Source organism: Rhinoraja longicauda, chromosome 41 (genome assembly GCF_053455715.1).
Source record: "Rhinoraja longicauda isolate Sanriku21f chromosome 41, sRhiLon1.1, whole genome shotgun sequence".
NCBI classification, from domain to species: Eukaryota; Metazoa; Chordata; class Chondrichthyes; order Rajiformes; family Arhynchobatidae; genus Rhinoraja; species Rhinoraja longicauda.
The window spans coordinates 4,001,500-4,020,048 of NC_135993.1; the positions used below are offsets into that span (position 1 = coordinate 4,001,500).

Below are 18,549 nucleotides of genomic sequence, written 5' to 3' on the forward strand. Positions count from 1 at the left end.
TTTTCGCTGTGATTTATTTATATATTTTATAGCGTCGATATTGAAGTGACATTCTTAATCTCGTTGTACTTGTACAATGACAATAAAGATATTGTATTGTATTGTATTTCACAGCCTGGGATTTTATTTTGCGTTAAATGTTATTCCATCCTGTATCTGTACATGGCGGAAGGCTTGATTGTGATCAATTTATAGTCTTTCCGCCGACTGGATAGTGCGTAACAAAGACTTATCACTGTATTTATTCACAAAATGCTGGAGTAACTCAGCAGGTCGGGCAGCATCTCGGGAGAGAAGGAATGGGTGACGTTTCGGGTCGAGACCCTTCTTCAGACTGATGTCAGGGGGGCGGGACAAAGGAAGGATATAGGTGGAGACAGGAAGATAGAGGGAGATCTGGGAAGGAGGAGGGGAAGGGAGGGACAGAGGAACTATCTAAAGTTGGAGAGGTAGATGTTCATACCACTGGGCTGCAAACTGCCCAGGCGAAATATGAGGTGCTGTTTCTCCAATTTCCGGTGGGCCTCACTATGTCACTGGAGGAGGCCCATGACAGAAAGGTCAGACTGGGAATGGGAGGGGGAGTTGAAGTGCTCAGCCACCGGGAGATCAGTTTGGTTAATGCGGACCGAGCGCAGGTGTTGAACGAAGCGATCGCCGAGCCTGCGCTTGGTTTTGCCGATGTAAATAAGTTGACATCTAGAGCAGCGGATGCAATAGATGAGGTTGGAGGAGATGCAGGTGAACCTGTACGTCGGCACATGTGACAATAAACTAAACTGAACTAAACAGCACCTTGCACTAGGCAGCACCTGCAGTTCCCGGTTAGCGAGGAGAGGGACGATGGTTAGCTGGACGATACGGATCGAGACGATGTCCTGCAGCCAGGGCAACAGGCCTTTAAATCCAGCTGCAGCTTGGACTTTGGTGCCAAGCCTGGCCCCTCTTACATACATACCGTCTCAGTGGGTTATTTCTATGCACGTTGCACCTAATCTGGAATTGTGCTTATGTGCTTATTTGGTGCGGCACGGTGGCACAGCAGTAGAGTTGCTGCCTTACAGCGAATGAAGCGCCGGAGACCCGGGTTCGATCCCGACTACGGGCGCCGCCTGTACGGAGTTTGTATGTTCTCCCCGTGACCTGCGTGGGTTTTCTCCGAGATCTTCGGTTTCCTCCCACACTCCAAAGACGTACAGGTTTGTAGGTTAATTGGCTTGGTAAATGTAAAAATTGTCCCTGGTGTGTGTAGGATAGTGTTAATGTGCGGGGATCGCTGGTCGGCGCGGACCCGATGGGCTGAAAGGGCCTGTTTCTGCGCTGTATCACTAAACTAAACTAGAGTTGCTGCCTTACAGTGCTTTACCTGTGGCAGGTCACAATAAAACACTCTTGAATATACCTTTTGCCTGAAGGGAGAGGGGAGAAGAGAGAGTGATTTTGTTTTATGTGGAAGGCAGGCACAAAATGTTGGAGTAACTCAGCGGGACAGGCAGCATCTCAATAGACAATAGGTGCAGGAGGAGGCCATTCGGCCCTTCGAACCATCACCAACATTCAATGTGATCGTGGCTGATCATTCTCAATCAGTACCCCGTTCCTGCCTTCTCCCCATACCCCCTGACTCCGCTATCCTTAAGAGCTCTATCTAGCTCTCTCTTGAATGCATTCAGAGAATTGGCCTCCACTGCCTTCTGAGGCAGAGAATTCCACAGACTCAGGAGAGAAGGAACGGGTGACGTTTTCGGGGTCGAGACCCTTCTTCAGTGTCGACGTTTCAGGTCGATCAAATCCCGAGCAAACAGACTTAAGAACAGTTTTTACCCCAGGGCCATACGAGAACTGAACACTACCTTCTGCACTAGGCAACACTGTTAAAACTTTTGTACTTAATATAATTGTATTTATTTGTTTTTGCATTTATTGCATATATATGTTTTTACGCACCGTCAGGATTGGCTATTTTTTAAATTTCGTTGTACTCGTTGCAATGACAATAAATGAATATTATTATTATTATTATTATTATTATTATTATTATTATTAATGTACGTTTGATGTTTTCTGTGCGTTGTTGGGTTTGTGGTTGCAATGTCACTGAGTTGCCACACGCTGGCTCAGGTGGAGTTGCAGCCTGGTCATCCGGCACATGGAGGGCAGCAGTGGTCCAGGAGAGGAGGAGGAGGAGGACGGAACGTCGCCCTCTTGCCAGCCCCGAGACATTGTGGACAAGCCGGGCAGACGCTGAATGAACCTCAGCCTGGGTTAAAGCCGAAGGCGGACGCAAAATGCCGGCGTGACTCAGCGGGACAGCCAATGGAATGTTGGCCTTTATAACAAGAGGAGTTGAGTATCGGAGCAAAGAGGTCCTTCTGCAGTTGTACAGGTCCCTAGTGAGACCGCACCTGGAGTACTGTGTGCAGTTTTGGTCTCCAAATTTGAGGAAGGATATTCTTGCTATGGAGGGCGTGCAGCGTAGGTTCACTAGGTTAATTCCCGGAATGGCGGGACTGTCGTACGTTGAAAGACTGGAGCGACTAGGCTTGTATACACTGGAATTTAGAAGGATGAGAGCGGATCTTATCGAAACGTATAAGATTATTAAGGGGTCGGACACGTTAGAGGCAGGAAACATGTTCCCAATGTTGGGGGAGTCCAGAACAAGGGGCCACACATTTTAAGAATAAGGGGTCGGCCATTTAGAACGGAGATGAGGAAAAACTTTTTCAGTCAGAGAGTTGTGAATCTGTGGAATTCTCTGCCTCAGAAGGCAGTGGAGGCCAATTCTCTGAATGCATTCAAGAGAGAGCTAGATAGAGGAGTCAGGGGGTATGGGGAGAAGGCAGGAACGGGGTACTGATTGAGAATGATCAGCCATGATCACATTGAATGGCGGTGCTGGCTCGAAGGGCCGAATGGCCTCCTCCTGCACCTATTGTCTATTGTCTGAGGACAGACAGAGGCAACATGCACATGCAGAAATGTAACGATGTGGGGAACAGAGGTGAGGCGTCTGCTGAGGACAGAGCCAAGTCAAGTCAAGTTTATTTGTCACATACACATACACGATGTGGAATGAAAGTGGAATGAAAGTGGCAATGCCTGCGGATTGTGCAAAAAAATTTACAATTACAGCATACAATTTTAAATTAATACAGAAAATAAAATTTAGTCCCTGGAGTTATAATAGTTAACAGTCCTGATGGCCTGTGGGAAGAAACCCCGTCTCATCCTCTCCGTTGTCACAGCGTGACAGCGGAGGCGTTTGCCTGACCGTAGCAGCTGGAACAGTCCGTTGCTGGGGTGGTAGGGGTCCCCCATGATCTTACTTGCTCTGGATCTGCACCTCCTGATGTATAGGTCCTGCAGGAGGGCGAGTGTAGTTCCCATGGTGCGTTCTGCCGAACGCACTACTCTCCGCAGGGCCATCCTGTCCTGGGCAGAGCTGTTCCCAAACCAGACTGTGATGTTGCCGGACAGGATGCTCTCTACAGCCCCAGAGTAGAAGCACTGAAGGATCCTCAGAGACACTGTGAATTTCCTCAGCTGTCTGAGGTGATAAAGGCACTGCTTTGCCTTACCCACCAGTGCGGCAATGTGCGTACACCAACATCTACAATTCCTTGTGTCTCTCAGGCTGTGTTGCAAACGTGTTTATTTGTTCCCTGTTCTTTACTTGCAGGTGACTTTGACTTTGAGTGTTAACCTTGACAAGGGTCCTATTCATTCAGAGGAACAAATGCTACAGCCATCGATTTGAGCCTGCCATGGATGTCCAGAACGATAGTGTCCCTGAGCTGGAGATTCATCGTGTAGATCAGGTTAGTTCATGCCTAATATTCTTTGGGGAAGTCGTGAGGGTGTTGATCTACAGGTTAAATTAGCTTCAGGAAGGAATTGCAGATGCTGGTTTAAACCAAAGACAGACACGAAAAGCTGCAGTAACTCAGCGGGTCAGACAGCATCTCTGAAGAAAAGGAATAGATGACGTTTTGGGTCTTCAGAAGGCTCTCGACCTGAAACGTCAAAAGGTATCATAAAATGCTGGAGTAACTCAGTGGGTCAGGCAGCATCTCGGAGAGAAGGAATGGGCGACGTTTTTGGGTCGAGACCCTTCTTCTGACTGGTGTCAGGGGGGGCGGGACAAAGAAAGGATATAGGTGGAGACAGGAAGACAGTGGGAGAACTGGGAAGGGGGAGGGGAAGAGAGGGACAGAGGAGCTATCTAAAGTTAGAGAAGTCAATGTTCATACCGCTGGGATGTAAGCTGCCCAAGCGAAATATGAGATGCTGTTCCTCCAATTTACGATGGGCCTCACTATAACTGCTGTTCCTCCAATTTCCGTGATCTGAAACGTCACCTAGTCCTTCTCTCCAGAGATGCTATCTGACCCGTGGAGTTACTCCAGCATTTTGTGTCTATCTTTAGTGTGAGTGGGTGATCGATGGTCAGCATAGTCTCGGTGGGCCGAAGGGCCTGTTTCCACGCTGTCTATCGGAACCGAACAGAACATGCTCCCTGACCCGCTGAGTTACTCCAGCTTTTTGCGCCCATCTTCGATTAAATTTGCCTTTGGCCTTAAATCTCGTTGCTTCTCTGCTGGGACAGTGACTGAGCTCAGGTTCAGTCTTGTTCCCATTTTGCATCCTGCACAATAAGCAAATGACAGCAAGGTAAGCTCATTCCACCTTCCATCTCACGATTGAAAGAATCTCGTTAAAAACAAAATCGTTGTTCCATGGCCCCCTACTGTACTCCCTGTACACACATGACTGTGGGGCCAGGTTCAGCTCAAACTCCATCATCAAGTTTGCTGATGACACTGTGGTGGTGGGCCGGATCTCCGATAACGATGAGAAGGCCTACCGGGAGGAGGTGGCTGATCTGGCACTCTGGTGTCAGGACAATAGCCTCCTCTTGAATGGCACTAAAACGAAGGAGCTGATTGTAGAGTTTAGAAAGGCTCAACATCCAAGGACGTACATGGGTGGAGATAAATGGGTCTACTGTGGATAGGGTGAGCAGCTTTAAATACCTGGGAGTCCGCATCACAGAGGATCTGACATGGACAACACACATTGCCGCACTGGTGAGTAAGGCAAGGCAGCGCCTTTACCACCTCAGACAGTTGAGGAAATTTAGAGTCTCTCTGAGGATCCTTCAGTGCTTCTACTCTGATGCTGTAGAAAGCATCTTGTCCGGGAACATCTCAATCTGGTTTGGGAACAGCACTGCCCAGGACAGGAAGGCTCTGCGGAGAGTAGTGCGTTTGGCTGAACGCACTATGGGAACTACACTCGCCCCCCTGCAGGACCTATACATCAGGAGGTGCAGATCCAGAGCCAGCAAGATTATGAGGGACCCCTGCCACCCCAGCAACGGACTGTTCCAGCTGCTACGGTCAGGCAAACGCCTCCGCTGTCACGCTGTGAAAACATAGAGGATGAGACGGAGTTTCTTCCCACAGGCCATCAGGACTGTCAACTCTCACATCACCAGGGACTAATTTAATCTACTGTATTAATTTATTTTTTGTTGAATTTTTTTTTTTTTTTCTATTCTGTTTTGTAGTTTAGCACAATCCGCAGGCATTGCCACTTTCATTTCACTGCACATCTTGTATATGTATGTGACAAATAAACTTGACTTAACTTGATTATAGAGATACAGCACGGAAATTGACCCTTTTGCCCATTGAGCCTCTGCCAACAATTAACCAACCATTTTCACTAATCCAACATCAATCCCAATTTGATATGCTTTCTACCTTCAGTCTGAAGAAAGCCAATGGAATGTTGGCCTTCATAACAAGAGGAGTTGAGTATAGGAGCAAAGAGGTCCTTCTGCAGTTGTACAGGGCCCTAGTGAGACCGCACCTGGAGCACTGTGTGCAGTTTTGGTCTCCAAATTTGAGGAAGGGTATTCTTGCTATTGAGGGCGTGCAGCGTAGGTTTACTAGGTTAATTCCCCAAATGGCGGGACTGTCATATGTTGAAAGACTGGAGCGACTAGGCTTGTATACACTGGAATTTAGAAGGATGAGAGGGGATCTTATCGAAACGTATAAGATTATTAAGGGGTTGGACACGTTAGAGGCAGGAAACATGTTCCCAATGTTGGGGGAGTCCAGAACCAGGGGCCACAGTTTAAGAATAAGGGGTAAGCCATTTAGAACAGAGATGAGGAAAAACTTTTTCAGTCAGAGAGTTGTGAATATGTGGAATTCTCTGCCTCAGAGGGCAGTGGAGGCCAATTCTCTGAATACATTCAAGAGAGAGCTAGATAGAGCTCTTAAGGATAGCGGAGTCAGGGGGTATGTGGAGAAAGCAGGAACGGGGTACTGATTGAAAATGATCAGCCATGATCACATTGAATGGCGGTGCTGGCTTGAAGGGCCGAATGGCCTACTCCTGCACCTATTGTCTATTGTCTATTGTCTAAGAGTTTTGAAGGGTTTTGAAATTCCTTTTCTCCAGAGATGCTGCCTGTCCCGCTGAGTTACTCTAGCAGTTTGTGTCTATCTTCGGTCTAAACCAGCATCTGCAATCCCTCCCGACACTAACACAGAAGAATCATCGATTTCCACTACTTTACATTAGCACCCAAATAAAAATGCTAATCCATGATACGTTCACGAAATATAGTTTGTTCCAGTTTGTAATCATTTACATTATTCCTTGTTAATCCATTTCCTTCAAAACTGAAGTGGGAAAAAACTTTTTCAGTCAGAGTGGTGAAGGTGTGGAATTCTCTGCCTCAGAAGGCAGTGGAGGCCAGTTCGTTGGATGCTTTCAAGAGAGAGCTGGATAGAGCTCTTAAGGATAGCGGAGTGAGGGGGTATGGGGAGAAGGCAGGAACGGGGTACTGATTGAGAGTGATCAGCCATGATCGCATTGAATGGCGGTGCTGGCTCGAAGGGCTGAATGGCCTACTCCTGCACCTATTGTCTATTGTCTATAATGGAGGCCAATTCACTGGATGAATTTAAAAGAGAGTTAAATAGAGCTCTAGAGGCTAGCGGAATCAAGGGATATGGGGAGAGTATAAGAAAATAACTGCAGATGCTGGTACAAATCGATTTATTCACAAAATGCTGGAGTAACTCAGCAGGTCAGGCAGCATCTCGGGAGAGAAGGAATGGGTGACGTTTCGGGTCGAGACCCTTCTTCAGACTGATATGGGGAGAGGGCAGGCACGGGTTACTGATTGTGGATGATCAGACATGATCACAATGAATGGTGGTGCTGGCTCGAAGGGCCAAATGGCCTCCTCCTGCACCTATTTTCTATGTTTCTATGTAACACACCTTTGCCTATTGGTATTTTGGATCAGTTTGTTTCATTTGTATCCGATTTAATATTTTCAAAGTGATAGTCTCTCTCTCATGCTAGTTCTGAGATAATGCACCATTACTGAATTTTGCTTTCTTCCTTTTAGGCTCCAGCAACTGTGTATTACATCCCTAACTTTATCACTGTGTCAGAAGGAAATTATCTTATGCGGAAGGTATGTTACTGCACTTTGATTCCAGAGTAATAAAATTAATTGATTCAGAGAAAATGTTTGGAGCCCTGCTTATAGTGTTCTCTCTTAACTGAGGTTCTGTTTTTCATTTGGTTGGACTCATAGAGTCTTGTAGTGTGGAAACAGGCCCTTCGGCCCATCTTGCCCACACCGGCCCACACGTCCCATCTACTCTAGTCCCACCTGCCTGCATTTGGCCCATATCCCTCCAAACCCGTCCTATCCATGTACCTGTCGAATTGTTTCTTAAACGTTGCGATAGTCCCTGCCTCAACTACCTCCTCCGGCAGCTCGTTCCACACACCCGCCACCCTTTCTGTGAGAATGTTACCCCTCGGATTCAACCCCCCCCAAGCCTCACTTTAAACCTATGTCTTCTGGATTTCTACACTGGGCAAAAGACTGCGTGTTTACCCGATCTATTCCTCTCATGTTTTTGTACACCTCTATAAGATTGCCCCTCATCCTCCTGCGCTCCAAGGAAAAGAGTCCGAGCCTGCTCAACCTCTCCCTCTAGCTCAGGCCCTCGAGTCCTGGCAACATCCTCGTGACTAGTCAAGTCAAGTCAAGTCAAGTCAATTTTATTTGTATAGCACATTTAAAAACAACCCACGTTGACCAAAGTGCTGTACATCTGTTTAGGTACTAAGGAAAAAAAATAAATGAAACATACAGTAGCACACGAACATATCAGCACATACAAAACAGTTCACAGCGCCTCCTTAATGGGCCTCAAACGCTAGGGAGTAGAAATAGGTTTTGAGTCTGGACTTAAAGGAGTCGATGGAGGGGGCAGTTCTGATGGGGAGAGGGACTACACAAACTCTTACCTGCACATGGATACATGAACCAACAATGTCCTCCAGTCATAGAGTCCTGGAGAGCCATAGAGTCATACAGCATGGAAACAGGCCCTTCGGCCCAACTCGCCCACACCGGCCAACAATGTCCCAGCTACACTAGTCCCACCTGCCTGCGCTTGGTCCATATCCCTCCAAACCTGTCCTATCCATGTACCTGTCTAACTGTTTCTTAAACGATAGGATAGTCCCTGCCTCAACTACCTCCTCTGGCAGCTTGTTCCATACACTTGTTCCATACATACATACACTGTGTCAAAAAATTACCCCTCGGATTCCTATTAAATCTTTTCCCCTTCACCTTGAACCTATGTTCTCTGGTCCTCGATTCCTCTACTCTGGGCAAAAGACTCTGTGCATCTACCCGATCTATTCCTCTCATGATTTTCTACACCTCTATAAGATCATCCCTCATCCTCCTGCGCTCCAGGGAATAAACCAGGAGCAGTTCTGCAGAGACAAGACCATGAAGCTCAGTGAAGCCAGTTGATCGAATATCACTGTACCTTAATTGGTACACGTGTGGCGGCCTGTGGGGATTAGGCCAGTCCCTGGGTCGAACCCCTCAGTACTGGATGGACAGGTCTGTGATGGCCCGAGGCTAGGGGTTTCCCTGGAGGGGTTTGGTGGCATTGGTTTGTCTGCCCTGTAGTGTGTGGATGCAGTAATCTTTATTAAATGACCCTCTCAGTAGTTGCCTGGCGTCTAGCCTTATTTCAGGTCCGGACATTCGCACCGCTACACACGTGACAATAAAAGACCTTTGATCTTTGGATTTATCCTCCGCTGATGGCCATAGATCTGCTTCTTTGCAAGGGAAGCTTATCTCAAGAGAGAGCTAGATAGAGCTCTTAAGGATAGCGGAGTCAGGGGGTATGGGGAGAAGGCAGGAACGGGGTACTGATTGAGAATGATCAGCCATGATCACATTGAATGGCGGTGCTGGCTCGAAGGGCCGAATGGCCTACTCCAGCACCTATTGTCTATGGTGCCTCTCTGGACGAAGAGTACAATAGGTCAGTATCAAGAGCTTCTTGTATCGGGACATAGTTTGTCTCAAATTACTTTGATGACTTCACAGTTGCATCTTTTTGCTGTTGGTGTTCCTTATTATTTTACAAGTTGTTTCTCTTTCAGGTTTATAACTCACCGAAACCTAAATGGACTCAGTTGTCAGGAAGAAGACTACAGAACTGGGGTGAGGGAAGACCTGAGTGATGGGAGGATGAACCTTCCCTTGATTGAATGTGTGCGTAGGTGGATTATTGAGGGAGAAGATGCTTTTATAAAGTTGGATGAATTATCCCACATTCAGTCTAACAACCAGAAGGGAAGACTTTTCATGACTTTTTTTCTTTCATGTGAGAGCTTTGATGGTGAAGATAGGGTTGCCAACTATCTCGCTCCCAGATAAGGGACAAGGTGACGTCACCGCCCAGCGCCCCACGTGACCTCACCCAGCCAGCGACCACGTGCTCCGCTCCACCAAATGGCGGCCACCCGGGCCGGGAGGTGGGTTGCTACGCAACCTCCGTTAGGCGGCTCCCGGGCCTACACTGACTGGACCTACATTGACTGGAGTGTCCGGGCCTACAGTGTCGAGGCCTACAGTGTCCGGGCCTACAGGGCCCCCTGGGCCTAATAAGGAACAAGGGCGGTCCCGTACGGGATAACCAAATTTAGCCCATGGTGGCGCAGCGGTAGAGCTACTGCCTTACAGCGCCAAGAGACCTGGGTTTGATCCTGACTACGGGTGCTGTCTGTACGGAGTTTGTACGTTCTCCCCGTGACCTGCGTGGTTTTTCTCCGAGAGCTTCGGTTTCCTCCCACACTCCAAAGACGTGCAGGTTTGTGGGTTCATTGGCTTGGTGTAAATGGAAAGGTGTCCCCAGTGTGTGTAGGGAGGTGTCAGTGTGCGGGGATCACTGGTCAGACTGAAGAAGGGTCCCGACCCGAAACGTCACCTATTCCTTTTCTCCTGAGATGCTCTCTGACCCGCTGAGTTACTGCAGCTTTTTGTGTCTATCTACCTGTGCAAATGTTTCTTAAACGTTACGATTAGTAGCTGCCGGAATCTTAATTAATTACTTTTCCTTGTCTTCTGCAGGAGGTTTGCCTCACCCAAGGGGCATGCTTGCTGAAAAGCTACCCGAATGGCTGGACAAGTACTCCAGGAGAATCTCATCCATGAATGCTTTCTCAGGGAAAGTTGCTAATCACGTCTTGGTTAACGAGTACAATCCTGGTGAAGGAATAATGGTACAAGTGTGACTCAGCCAAATCAACCTGCTGGTTTCAAATGCTTTCAAATTTCATATTCGGCAAAATTATAAATTCATGTTGCTCAGCTAAATTAGAAGGACGAGAGGAGATCTTATCGAAATGTATAGGATTATTAAGGGGTTGGACACGTTAGAGGCAGGAAACATGTTCCCAATGTTGGGGGAGTCCAGAACAAGGGGCCACAGTCTAAGAATAAGGGGTAGGCCATTTAGAACTGAGATGAGGAAAAACATTTTCAGTCAGAGAGTTGTGAATCTGTGGAATTCTCTGCCTCAGAAGGCAGTGGAGGCCAATTCTCTGAATGCATTCAAGAGAGAGCTAGATAGAGCTCTTAAGGATAGTGGAGTCAGGGGGTATGGGGAGAAGGCAGGAACGGGGTACTGATTGAGAATGATCAGCCATGATCACATTGAATGGCGGTGCTGGCTCGAAGGGCCGAATGGCCTCCTCCTGCTCCTATTGTCTAAATGTGAAATATATATATATAAAACACAAAATGCCGGTGTAACTCAGCGGGACAGGCAGCATCTCTGGAGAGAAGGAATGGACGACGCTTCGGGTCGAAACCGTTCTTCAGTCCCGAAATGTCATCTGTTCCTTCTCTCCAGAGATGCTGCCTGACCTGCTGAGTTACTCCAGCATTTTGTGTTTTATATACATATATATATTTATATTTAGCTGAGCCACATGAAACATGGGAGGCCGCCATTGGTGGAGCGGGAGCACGTGGCTGGGTGAGGTCACGTGGGGCGCGGGGCGGTGACGTCACCCTTTGTTCCTTATTTGGGAGTGAGGAAGTTGGCAACCCTCGTAGTCCAAACACATATTTTTCTTATTCATAGCTTTCAATATATGGAATATATTTAATTTATAGTTATATCTAAAATTTTTGTGGCAGATATTCGTAGTTATTAGTCATTGAATAGTTGTGTGAAGTCAGTATTTTTGTCCTTGTAGCCTCATGAGGATGGACCAATGTATTTTCCAACCGTGTCCACGATAAGCCTTGGCTCTCAAACTCTCTTAGATTTCTATCAACCCATTAAAAGAGAGAATGAAATGGGAGAGGTCAGTATTTAACTCCTTATCTTTTTGCCAATCCCTTCTCCAAACATTAAAACCTTGTGGCGCAGCGGTAGAGTTTGTGCTTTGCAGCACCAGAGTCCCGGGTTCAATCCCGACTACGGCTGCTTGTTTGTACGGAGTTTGTACGTTCGCCCCGTGACCTGCGTGTTTTTTCCTCCGAGATCTTCGGTATCCTCCCACGCTCCGAAGACGTACATGTTTGTAGGTTAATTGGCTTGGTACCAAATGTAAAAATTGTCCCCAGTGCCTTGTAGGATAGTGTTAGTGTGCGGGGATCGCTGGTCGGTGCGGACTCGGTGGGCTGAAGGGCCTGTTTCCGCGCTGTATCTCTAAACTAAACTAAACTAGGCATAGCACTGTAATCCAGTGTGATGCGTGCTGTGATGGATTAGTCCATCTGCTGATGAACTAAACTCAAGCAGAAATTGTCCACTTAGAGCCAGGAACGTACCGCTGAGAGTGAAGATTGAATTGTAAATTTGCGATAAAGGCTGAAGAAGGAAATTGCATCAGAAAAATAATAAATAAAATCACAAAATGCTGGAGTAACTCAGCAGGTCAGGCAGCATCTCGGGAGAGAAGGAATGGGTGACGTTTCAGGTCAAGACCCTTCTTCAGTCTGAAGAAGGGTCTCGACCTGAAACGTCACCCATTCCTTCGCTCCCGAGATGCTGCCTGACCTGCTGAGTTACTCCAGCATTTTGTGAATAAAAACCTTCGATTTGTACCAGAATCTGCAGTTATCTTCTTATAACAAATAAAATCAGTTTGGGTGGAGCTCAGAACAGGAAAAGGGGAGAAGACTAGGACATGATATCATTGAACATTTTATGGGAATTGACAGAGTAACTACAGGTGTGAGGTTTCTCCCCAGAGATGTCCAGAAACATAGGTCAGAGTTCATAACTTCTAAGAGCAGAATTAGGCCATTCGACCCATCAAGTCAACTCCGCCATTCAATCATGGCTGATCTATCTTTCCCTCTCAATCCCATTCTCCTGCCTTCCCCCCACCCCGACACCCGCACTAATCAAGAATCTGTCAATCTCCGCCTTAAAATTATCCATTGACTTGGCCCCCATAGCCGTCTGTGGCAATGAATTCCACAGAATCACCACCCTCGAACGAAATAAATTCCTCCCCATCCTTCTAAAGTAACGTCCTTTTATCCTGGGGCTATGGCCTCTGGTCCTTGACTCACCTACCTTCCACATCCACCCTGTCCAGGCCTTTCGGTAGGTTTCAATGAGGTCCCCCCTCATCCTCCTGAACTCCAGCGAGTACAGGCCCAGTGCCTTCAAATGCTCATCGTATGTTAACCCAATCATTCCTGGGATCAAAAGGTGGCCCAGCCAGTCAGGACAGAGATGAGAGAGAATTTCGTAACCCAGAGAACATATAACAGCACAGGAATAGGCCCAACAGGCCACAGTGTCCATGCCGAACATGAAATAGGCCCAACAGACCAACCCAAATCCCTCCGTTCCCTGTATGTTCATGTATCCATCCAAAAAAGCCGCTTAAGTTCTACTATTGTACCTCCCGCCACGCCACGCCACGCCACGTTCCATTAGGGTCGACAACTGTCCTGTATTAGCCGGGATATCCCGCATATTGGGCTAAATTGGTTTGGACCGTACGGGACTGCCCTTGTCCCTATTAGGCTCCGGAGGCGCTGTAGGCCGGGACACTGCAGGCTCGGACACTATAGGCCCACGGTGGCGCAGCGGTAGAGTTGCTGCCTTACAGCGAACGCAGCGCCGGAGACCCGGGTTTGATCCTGTCTACGGGCGCTGTCTGTACGGAGTTTGTACGCTCTCCCCGTGACCCGCGTGGGTTTTCTCCGAGATCTTCGGGTTCCTCCCACACTCCAAAGACGTGCAGGTTTGTAGGTTAATTGGCTGGGCAAATGTAAAAATTGACCCTAGTGGGTGTAGGACGGTGTTAATGTGCGGGGATCGCTGGTCGGCGCGGACCCGGTGGGCCGAAAGGGCCTGTTTCCGCACTGTATCTCTAAACTAAACTACTTCGACTTCTTGTGTAGCAATTGGCGAAAAAAATTCTGTTTTACTTTTTCTTGGGCAATGAATAATTCTCGCTCCACCTTTTCCAGACTGATTTTCCGCAAACTGAGGAGAATCGCTTTGTTCTATCTCTGTTGCTCGAGCCACATAGCCTGCTCGTGCTGAAAGACGACATGTACCTGCACTACCTACATGGAATCAAGCCCACGACCTGCGACATCATTACCGAGAAGGTGGCAAACCTGAAATCGTGCAAATCAAATCTTGGGGCCAACCTAGCGCGCGGCACAAGAGTATCTCTGACTATTCGTTACGTGCCAAAGGTTTTGAAAACCAGCATAAAACTGGCGTAGAAGAAGTGAGGGAGACACAAAAAAAACGGAGTAACTCAGCGGGACAGGCAGCATCTCGGGAGAGAAGGAATGGGTGACGTTTCAGGTCTTAAGACAAAATAAAGGAGTCTCAAATCCTGCACAACCTGTTTGTCTCATTTCTCCACCTCCCTCTTGAACTTTACTCCTATACTCCAAAGCTCAGTGGTTTTTTTTCCATTATGAAGCAAGACTGTTGTGATTCTTGTTTCAATTCTAGCTGAACTCTGTTAAAAGCCACACCCAGTATGCTCCTTGCCTGTTGTACAGTGGGACCTGGACTCCAGCATTTACAAAATCAGCAGACAAGTTTAAATAAGACACAAAGTGCTGGAGGAACTCAGCAGGTCAGGCAGCATCTGTGGAGGGACTTTTCCCAAGGTAGACACAAAATGCTGGAGTAACTCAGGGGGTCAGGCAGCATCTCTGGAGAGAAGGAATGGGTGACGTTTCGGGTCGAGACCCAAGGGCCTCTCCTGAAATATATACTACATTGTCCACTGTGATTTAGTAATTTAGTGCTTCTACCACTCTAGAATAAATACATTTTGTTGGCCTGTCTGGTCATGAGCGATGGCAGAAAAGTTTAATTGATTGTAATAAGTAAATGCGCCTCACCACTTTATTGAAGCCTTTTTATTGTTGTTTCTCATCACAGTCTATAAAACATTTTTACACATTAGTATATTTTCATTTGTAAAGCAGAAACATCTCCTGGGTCATTGCTGCCGTGGGGATACTTGATATTATCACAGTGAGATAAAGTAGGAAAGTCTGGCCATCATTCTGTGTGATAAAAAGTTTCCCCCAACCCTCCCCCACCAACCCTCCCCCACCAACCCCCGCAACCCACCCACCCCACACAACCCACCCCCCCCCCCCCACACAACCCACCCCCCACATAAAACAAGCTAAAGAACACTAAAACTCACATTTAACACATACTATAAAACATCAAAGAAGGAAAAGGAAGAGACAGACAGACGGAAGAGGCAGCCATTGCGGGCACTATAATGGAATGAGCTGCCAAAGGAGGTAGTTGAGGCAGTTTAAGGAACATTTAGACAGGTACATGAACAGGAAAGGTTTACAGGGATATGGGCCAAACACAGGCAAGTGGAACAAGGGGAGATGGAGCATGTTAGTCGAAGTGGGCAAGTTGGGCCGAAGGGCCTGTTTCCAGATTGTTTCCCACTTAATCAGACATGTGAATATGGAGCGATTCTATTAGCTACTTTATATAAAATGAGCTTCATTTCCTTAGTAAGTAGATCTACATGTTAAGTAGATTTAACGTGTACATTATTGAATCAGTTGGATTGACATTTTATCTTGTAGTCATGTAGACCCCAGCAGGCTATTGATATTGTGTCTGATCATTTATTCCAGGTACATTTATCACCAGTCAGTATAGGCATCTCTGTGGAAACAAAAGTTATTTTTGAGTGGCTAGAAAAGACTTGCACATAAACATCAAGGACAGAAAGCATATTTCAAAGAAAGGTAAAAGTCACTGTTTATGAGGAAGCTATTCTTGCTAACTAGAAGGATCAATCAATGTAGCTCTCTGATGGCATGTGTTGGAAGGAACTGCAGATACAGGTAGCATCTCTGGAGAGAAGGATTTCAAGATTCAAGATCAATTTATTGTCACATGTACCAATACAGTGAAATTTGAGTTACCGTACAGCCATGCTAAGTGAAAAGCAACAAGACACACAGCCACATAAAATAAAATTTAACATAAGCATTCGCCACTGCAGATTCCACATTCCTCACTGAGATGGAAGGTAATAAAGCTCAATCATTAGGTGACGTTTCGGGTCGAGACCCTTCTTCAGACCAAAGACTAGAGGAACAAAATGGACCACTCCATTGAAATCGCCTATACTGAAGTGTGGTACGCAAAGGAGCGTAACGGCCACCATTTTAGTAAGCAAAACCCCGTCGTTCGCTATGCCTCTCGCAGTGTAATCAGTGTTTTGGGGGAACAGTATGTTTGATGACACCATTAAAATGCAGAATATATCATCTATCAATTCACAGATTGTTGTTATTTTTCTTCTGTAAGTTTCTGCTTACTAAAATGGCCGCCGTGACATACTACGGTTTTTAGGGGTCGAGTGGTCTATCTTGTTCCTCTAGTATCTTTGCTTCAGAGTGAGAGTCAGTGAAACAAGAGATATAGATGGTGATGTAGAGAGATATAGAACAAATGACCTGAGATATGCAAAAAAACCCCAATGGCTTCCTGACAGAAAATGCTCACATATTTCAAACGGTGAAATAAGATGTCCCAAATGGCTTAGCGTGAAATAGCGCGGAATTCATACGCGCGGGGTACAACCAGAAGACCACTTGAAATGGGTGAGGTGTCGATATCCTCGCGATCAATAACAGGCTCGAAGGCAAAGTTCTGCAGCAAAGTGGTCAGAAAGAGGAAAAGTTCCATGCGGGCCAACGATTCCCCCAGGCATATCCTCTTTCCTGCAAAAAATGAATGAATAAGTTTATTGGCCAAGTATGTGCACGTACAAGGAATGTGCCTTGGTGCTCCGCTGACAAATGACAACACCAACATACAGTAAACAATGACGAATAAAGCATAAATACCTCAAAACAATAAGGATACAACATTACGGTCTAAACATGTGGGTGAAAATAAACCAGAGCAAAAAAGAGACTACAGACTTTGGTTATTGAGTAGAACCGTCACTCGTGGAAAAAAACTCCCAAGATGTTTAGAGATACAGCACACTAACACTATCCACGCAGTAGGGACATTTTACAATTTTTTTTTTTTTAAATGTTTAAAAAAAAAAATTTTTAATTTTGAAAAGCATATGTACAAATAGAAATTTTTTAAAAAACACATTTGTTACAGAGTTCTTACATAGCTTCAATTTTTAAATTTTTGAAAAGAGAAAGTAGAAAAAAACAACAACAAAAAAACTATAAACTTGAGGAGAGAGAATAAGAGGGTTAAAAAAAAAAATATACATATATATATATTTTTTTAAAAAAAGGATCTAACTATAAAAATTAAAGGGAGTAGATCCGGGAGACAACAGCAGTACATCCAACCTCTAACTCAAGTTACAACTTTTAATTTAAAATTTTTATTTTAGTCCTGTGCCAAACCCATTTACTTTTCTAAAAATTCAATAAATGGAGACCATATTTTTAAAAATAACTCAGGTTTGTCAATTAAGGCAAATCTTATTTTTTCCAAATGCAGGGTCTCTGTCATTTCCGTAGTCCACAATTTTACCGAAGCCAATTAACCTACATAGCTGTACGTCTTTGGAGTGAGCACCCGGAAAAAACCCACGCAGGTCACGGGGAGAACGTACAAACACCGTACAGACACCACCCGTGCGTGGTCAGGATCGAACCCGGGTCTCTGGCGCTGCAAGGCAGCAACTCTACCGTTAAGCCACAGTGCTGCCCCTCCTTAGTTTAGAGTTACAACCCTTTTCCACGTTTTATGACTCCATACGCAATGTGATTGGATGGAGGGAAAAGACACTGAAAGAAAGAAACGTGTACCTGCAGAAAAAGCCACAAAACTGTCACTCTTTTTGAAGCATCCGTTTTCATCAAGAAAATGACTTGGATTAAACGATTCTGGCGTGTCCCAATGGCTGGCTTCTTTTAACACCGAGGAAAGTACGGGAATCACAAAGATGCCCTAAGTATAGAAACAAGTTAAGACAAAGTAATGAGCAAAATGCATGAGTTGCACAATGTTATGCAATGCTGTGTAGTAATTTTGTTTTTTAGATTTAGAGATACAGCGCAGAAACAGGCCCTTCGGCCCACCGGGTCCGTGCCGCCCAGCGATCCCCGCACATTAACACTATCCTACACCCACTAGGGACAATTTTTTATTTATTTTTACATTTGCCCAGCCAATTAACCTACAAACCTGCACATTAACACTATCCAACACACACCCGGGACAATTTACATTTACACAAATCCAATTAACCTGCACGTCTTTGGAGTGTGGGAGGAAACCGAAGATCTCGGAGAAAACCCACGCAGGTCACGGGGAGAACGTACAAACTCCGTACAGTACAGCAGCCGCAGTCAGGATCGAACCTGAGTCTCCGGCGCTGCATTCGCTGTAAGGCAGCAACTCTACCGCTGCGCCACCGTGCCGGATGGCGGATCGCTGGGATAATGACGGGCAATGTTATACACGGCAAGATACTGTAGATTTATTGCACTGATTCATGTGGTATTGACTCTTAGAGGCCAGATTGTACCACATTCAATCACTGGTCGGGACTGAAACACGATCTGTAGGCACAGTAATGGAGATGGTAAATCGGCTAATATAATAAAGGAAAGATCAGCATCCAGGAAAATCTATAGTTTAGGGGAAAAACTGCAGA

The 18,549-nt window shown here is 46.2% G+C and overlaps 2 protein-coding genes across 4 annotated transcripts in view; one reads left to right on the forward strand and one right to left on the reverse strand.

The window, feature by feature from the left end:
• Positions 1-2,172: 2,172 nt before the first annotated feature.
• alkbh6 (alkB homolog 6) lies at positions 2,173-14,247 on the forward strand. The gene is made up of 7 exons (XM_078431137.1): positions 2,173-2,345; positions 3,683-3,821; positions 7,439-7,507; positions 9,523-9,583; positions 10,493-10,644; positions 11,626-11,736; positions 13,868-14,247. The coding sequence occupies exons 2-7, from the start codon at positions 3,768-3,770 to the stop codon at positions 14,129-14,131; spliced, it is 711 nt and encodes a 236-aa protein (XP_078287263.1). The 5' UTR covers positions 2,173-2,345; positions 3,683-3,767; the 3' UTR covers positions 14,132-14,247.
• A 798-nt stretch (positions 14,248-15,045) lies between these two features.
• Positions 15,046-18,549, reverse strand: part of cyp2y3 (cytochrome P450, family 2, subfamily Y, polypeptide 3) — a 29,724-nt gene continuing 26,220 nt past the window's right edge. For all 3 annotated transcript variants that reach the window (XM_078431136.1, XM_078431133.1, XM_078431135.1), the window contains 3 exons: positions 17,699-17,840; positions 16,419-16,636; positions 15,046-15,569 (listed from right to left, as the gene is read on the reverse strand). In XM_078431136.1, the coding sequence (XP_078287262.1) occupies positions 16,455-16,636; positions 17,699-17,840 (324 nt within the window). In that variant the 3' untranslated portion in view covers positions 15,046-15,569; positions 16,419-16,454. The remainder of the gene's footprint in view (positions 15,570-16,418; positions 16,637-17,698; positions 17,841-18,549) is intronic.

Bases quoted from the DNA above. Each gene is read 5' to 3' on its own strand.
- alkbh6 (XM_078431137.1), top strand. From the start codon at position 3,768: ATGGATGTCCAGAACGATAGTGTCCCTGAGCTGGAGATTCATCGTGTA. The intron at 9,584-10,492 runs GTGAGGGAAGAC...TGTCTTCTGCAG, and splicing joins AAGAAGACTACAGAACTGGG to GAGGTTTGCCTCACCCAAGG. The intron at 11,737-13,867 runs GTCAGTATTTAA...CACCTTTTCCAG, and splicing joins GAGAGAATGAAATGGGAGAG to ACTGATTTTCCGCAAACTGA.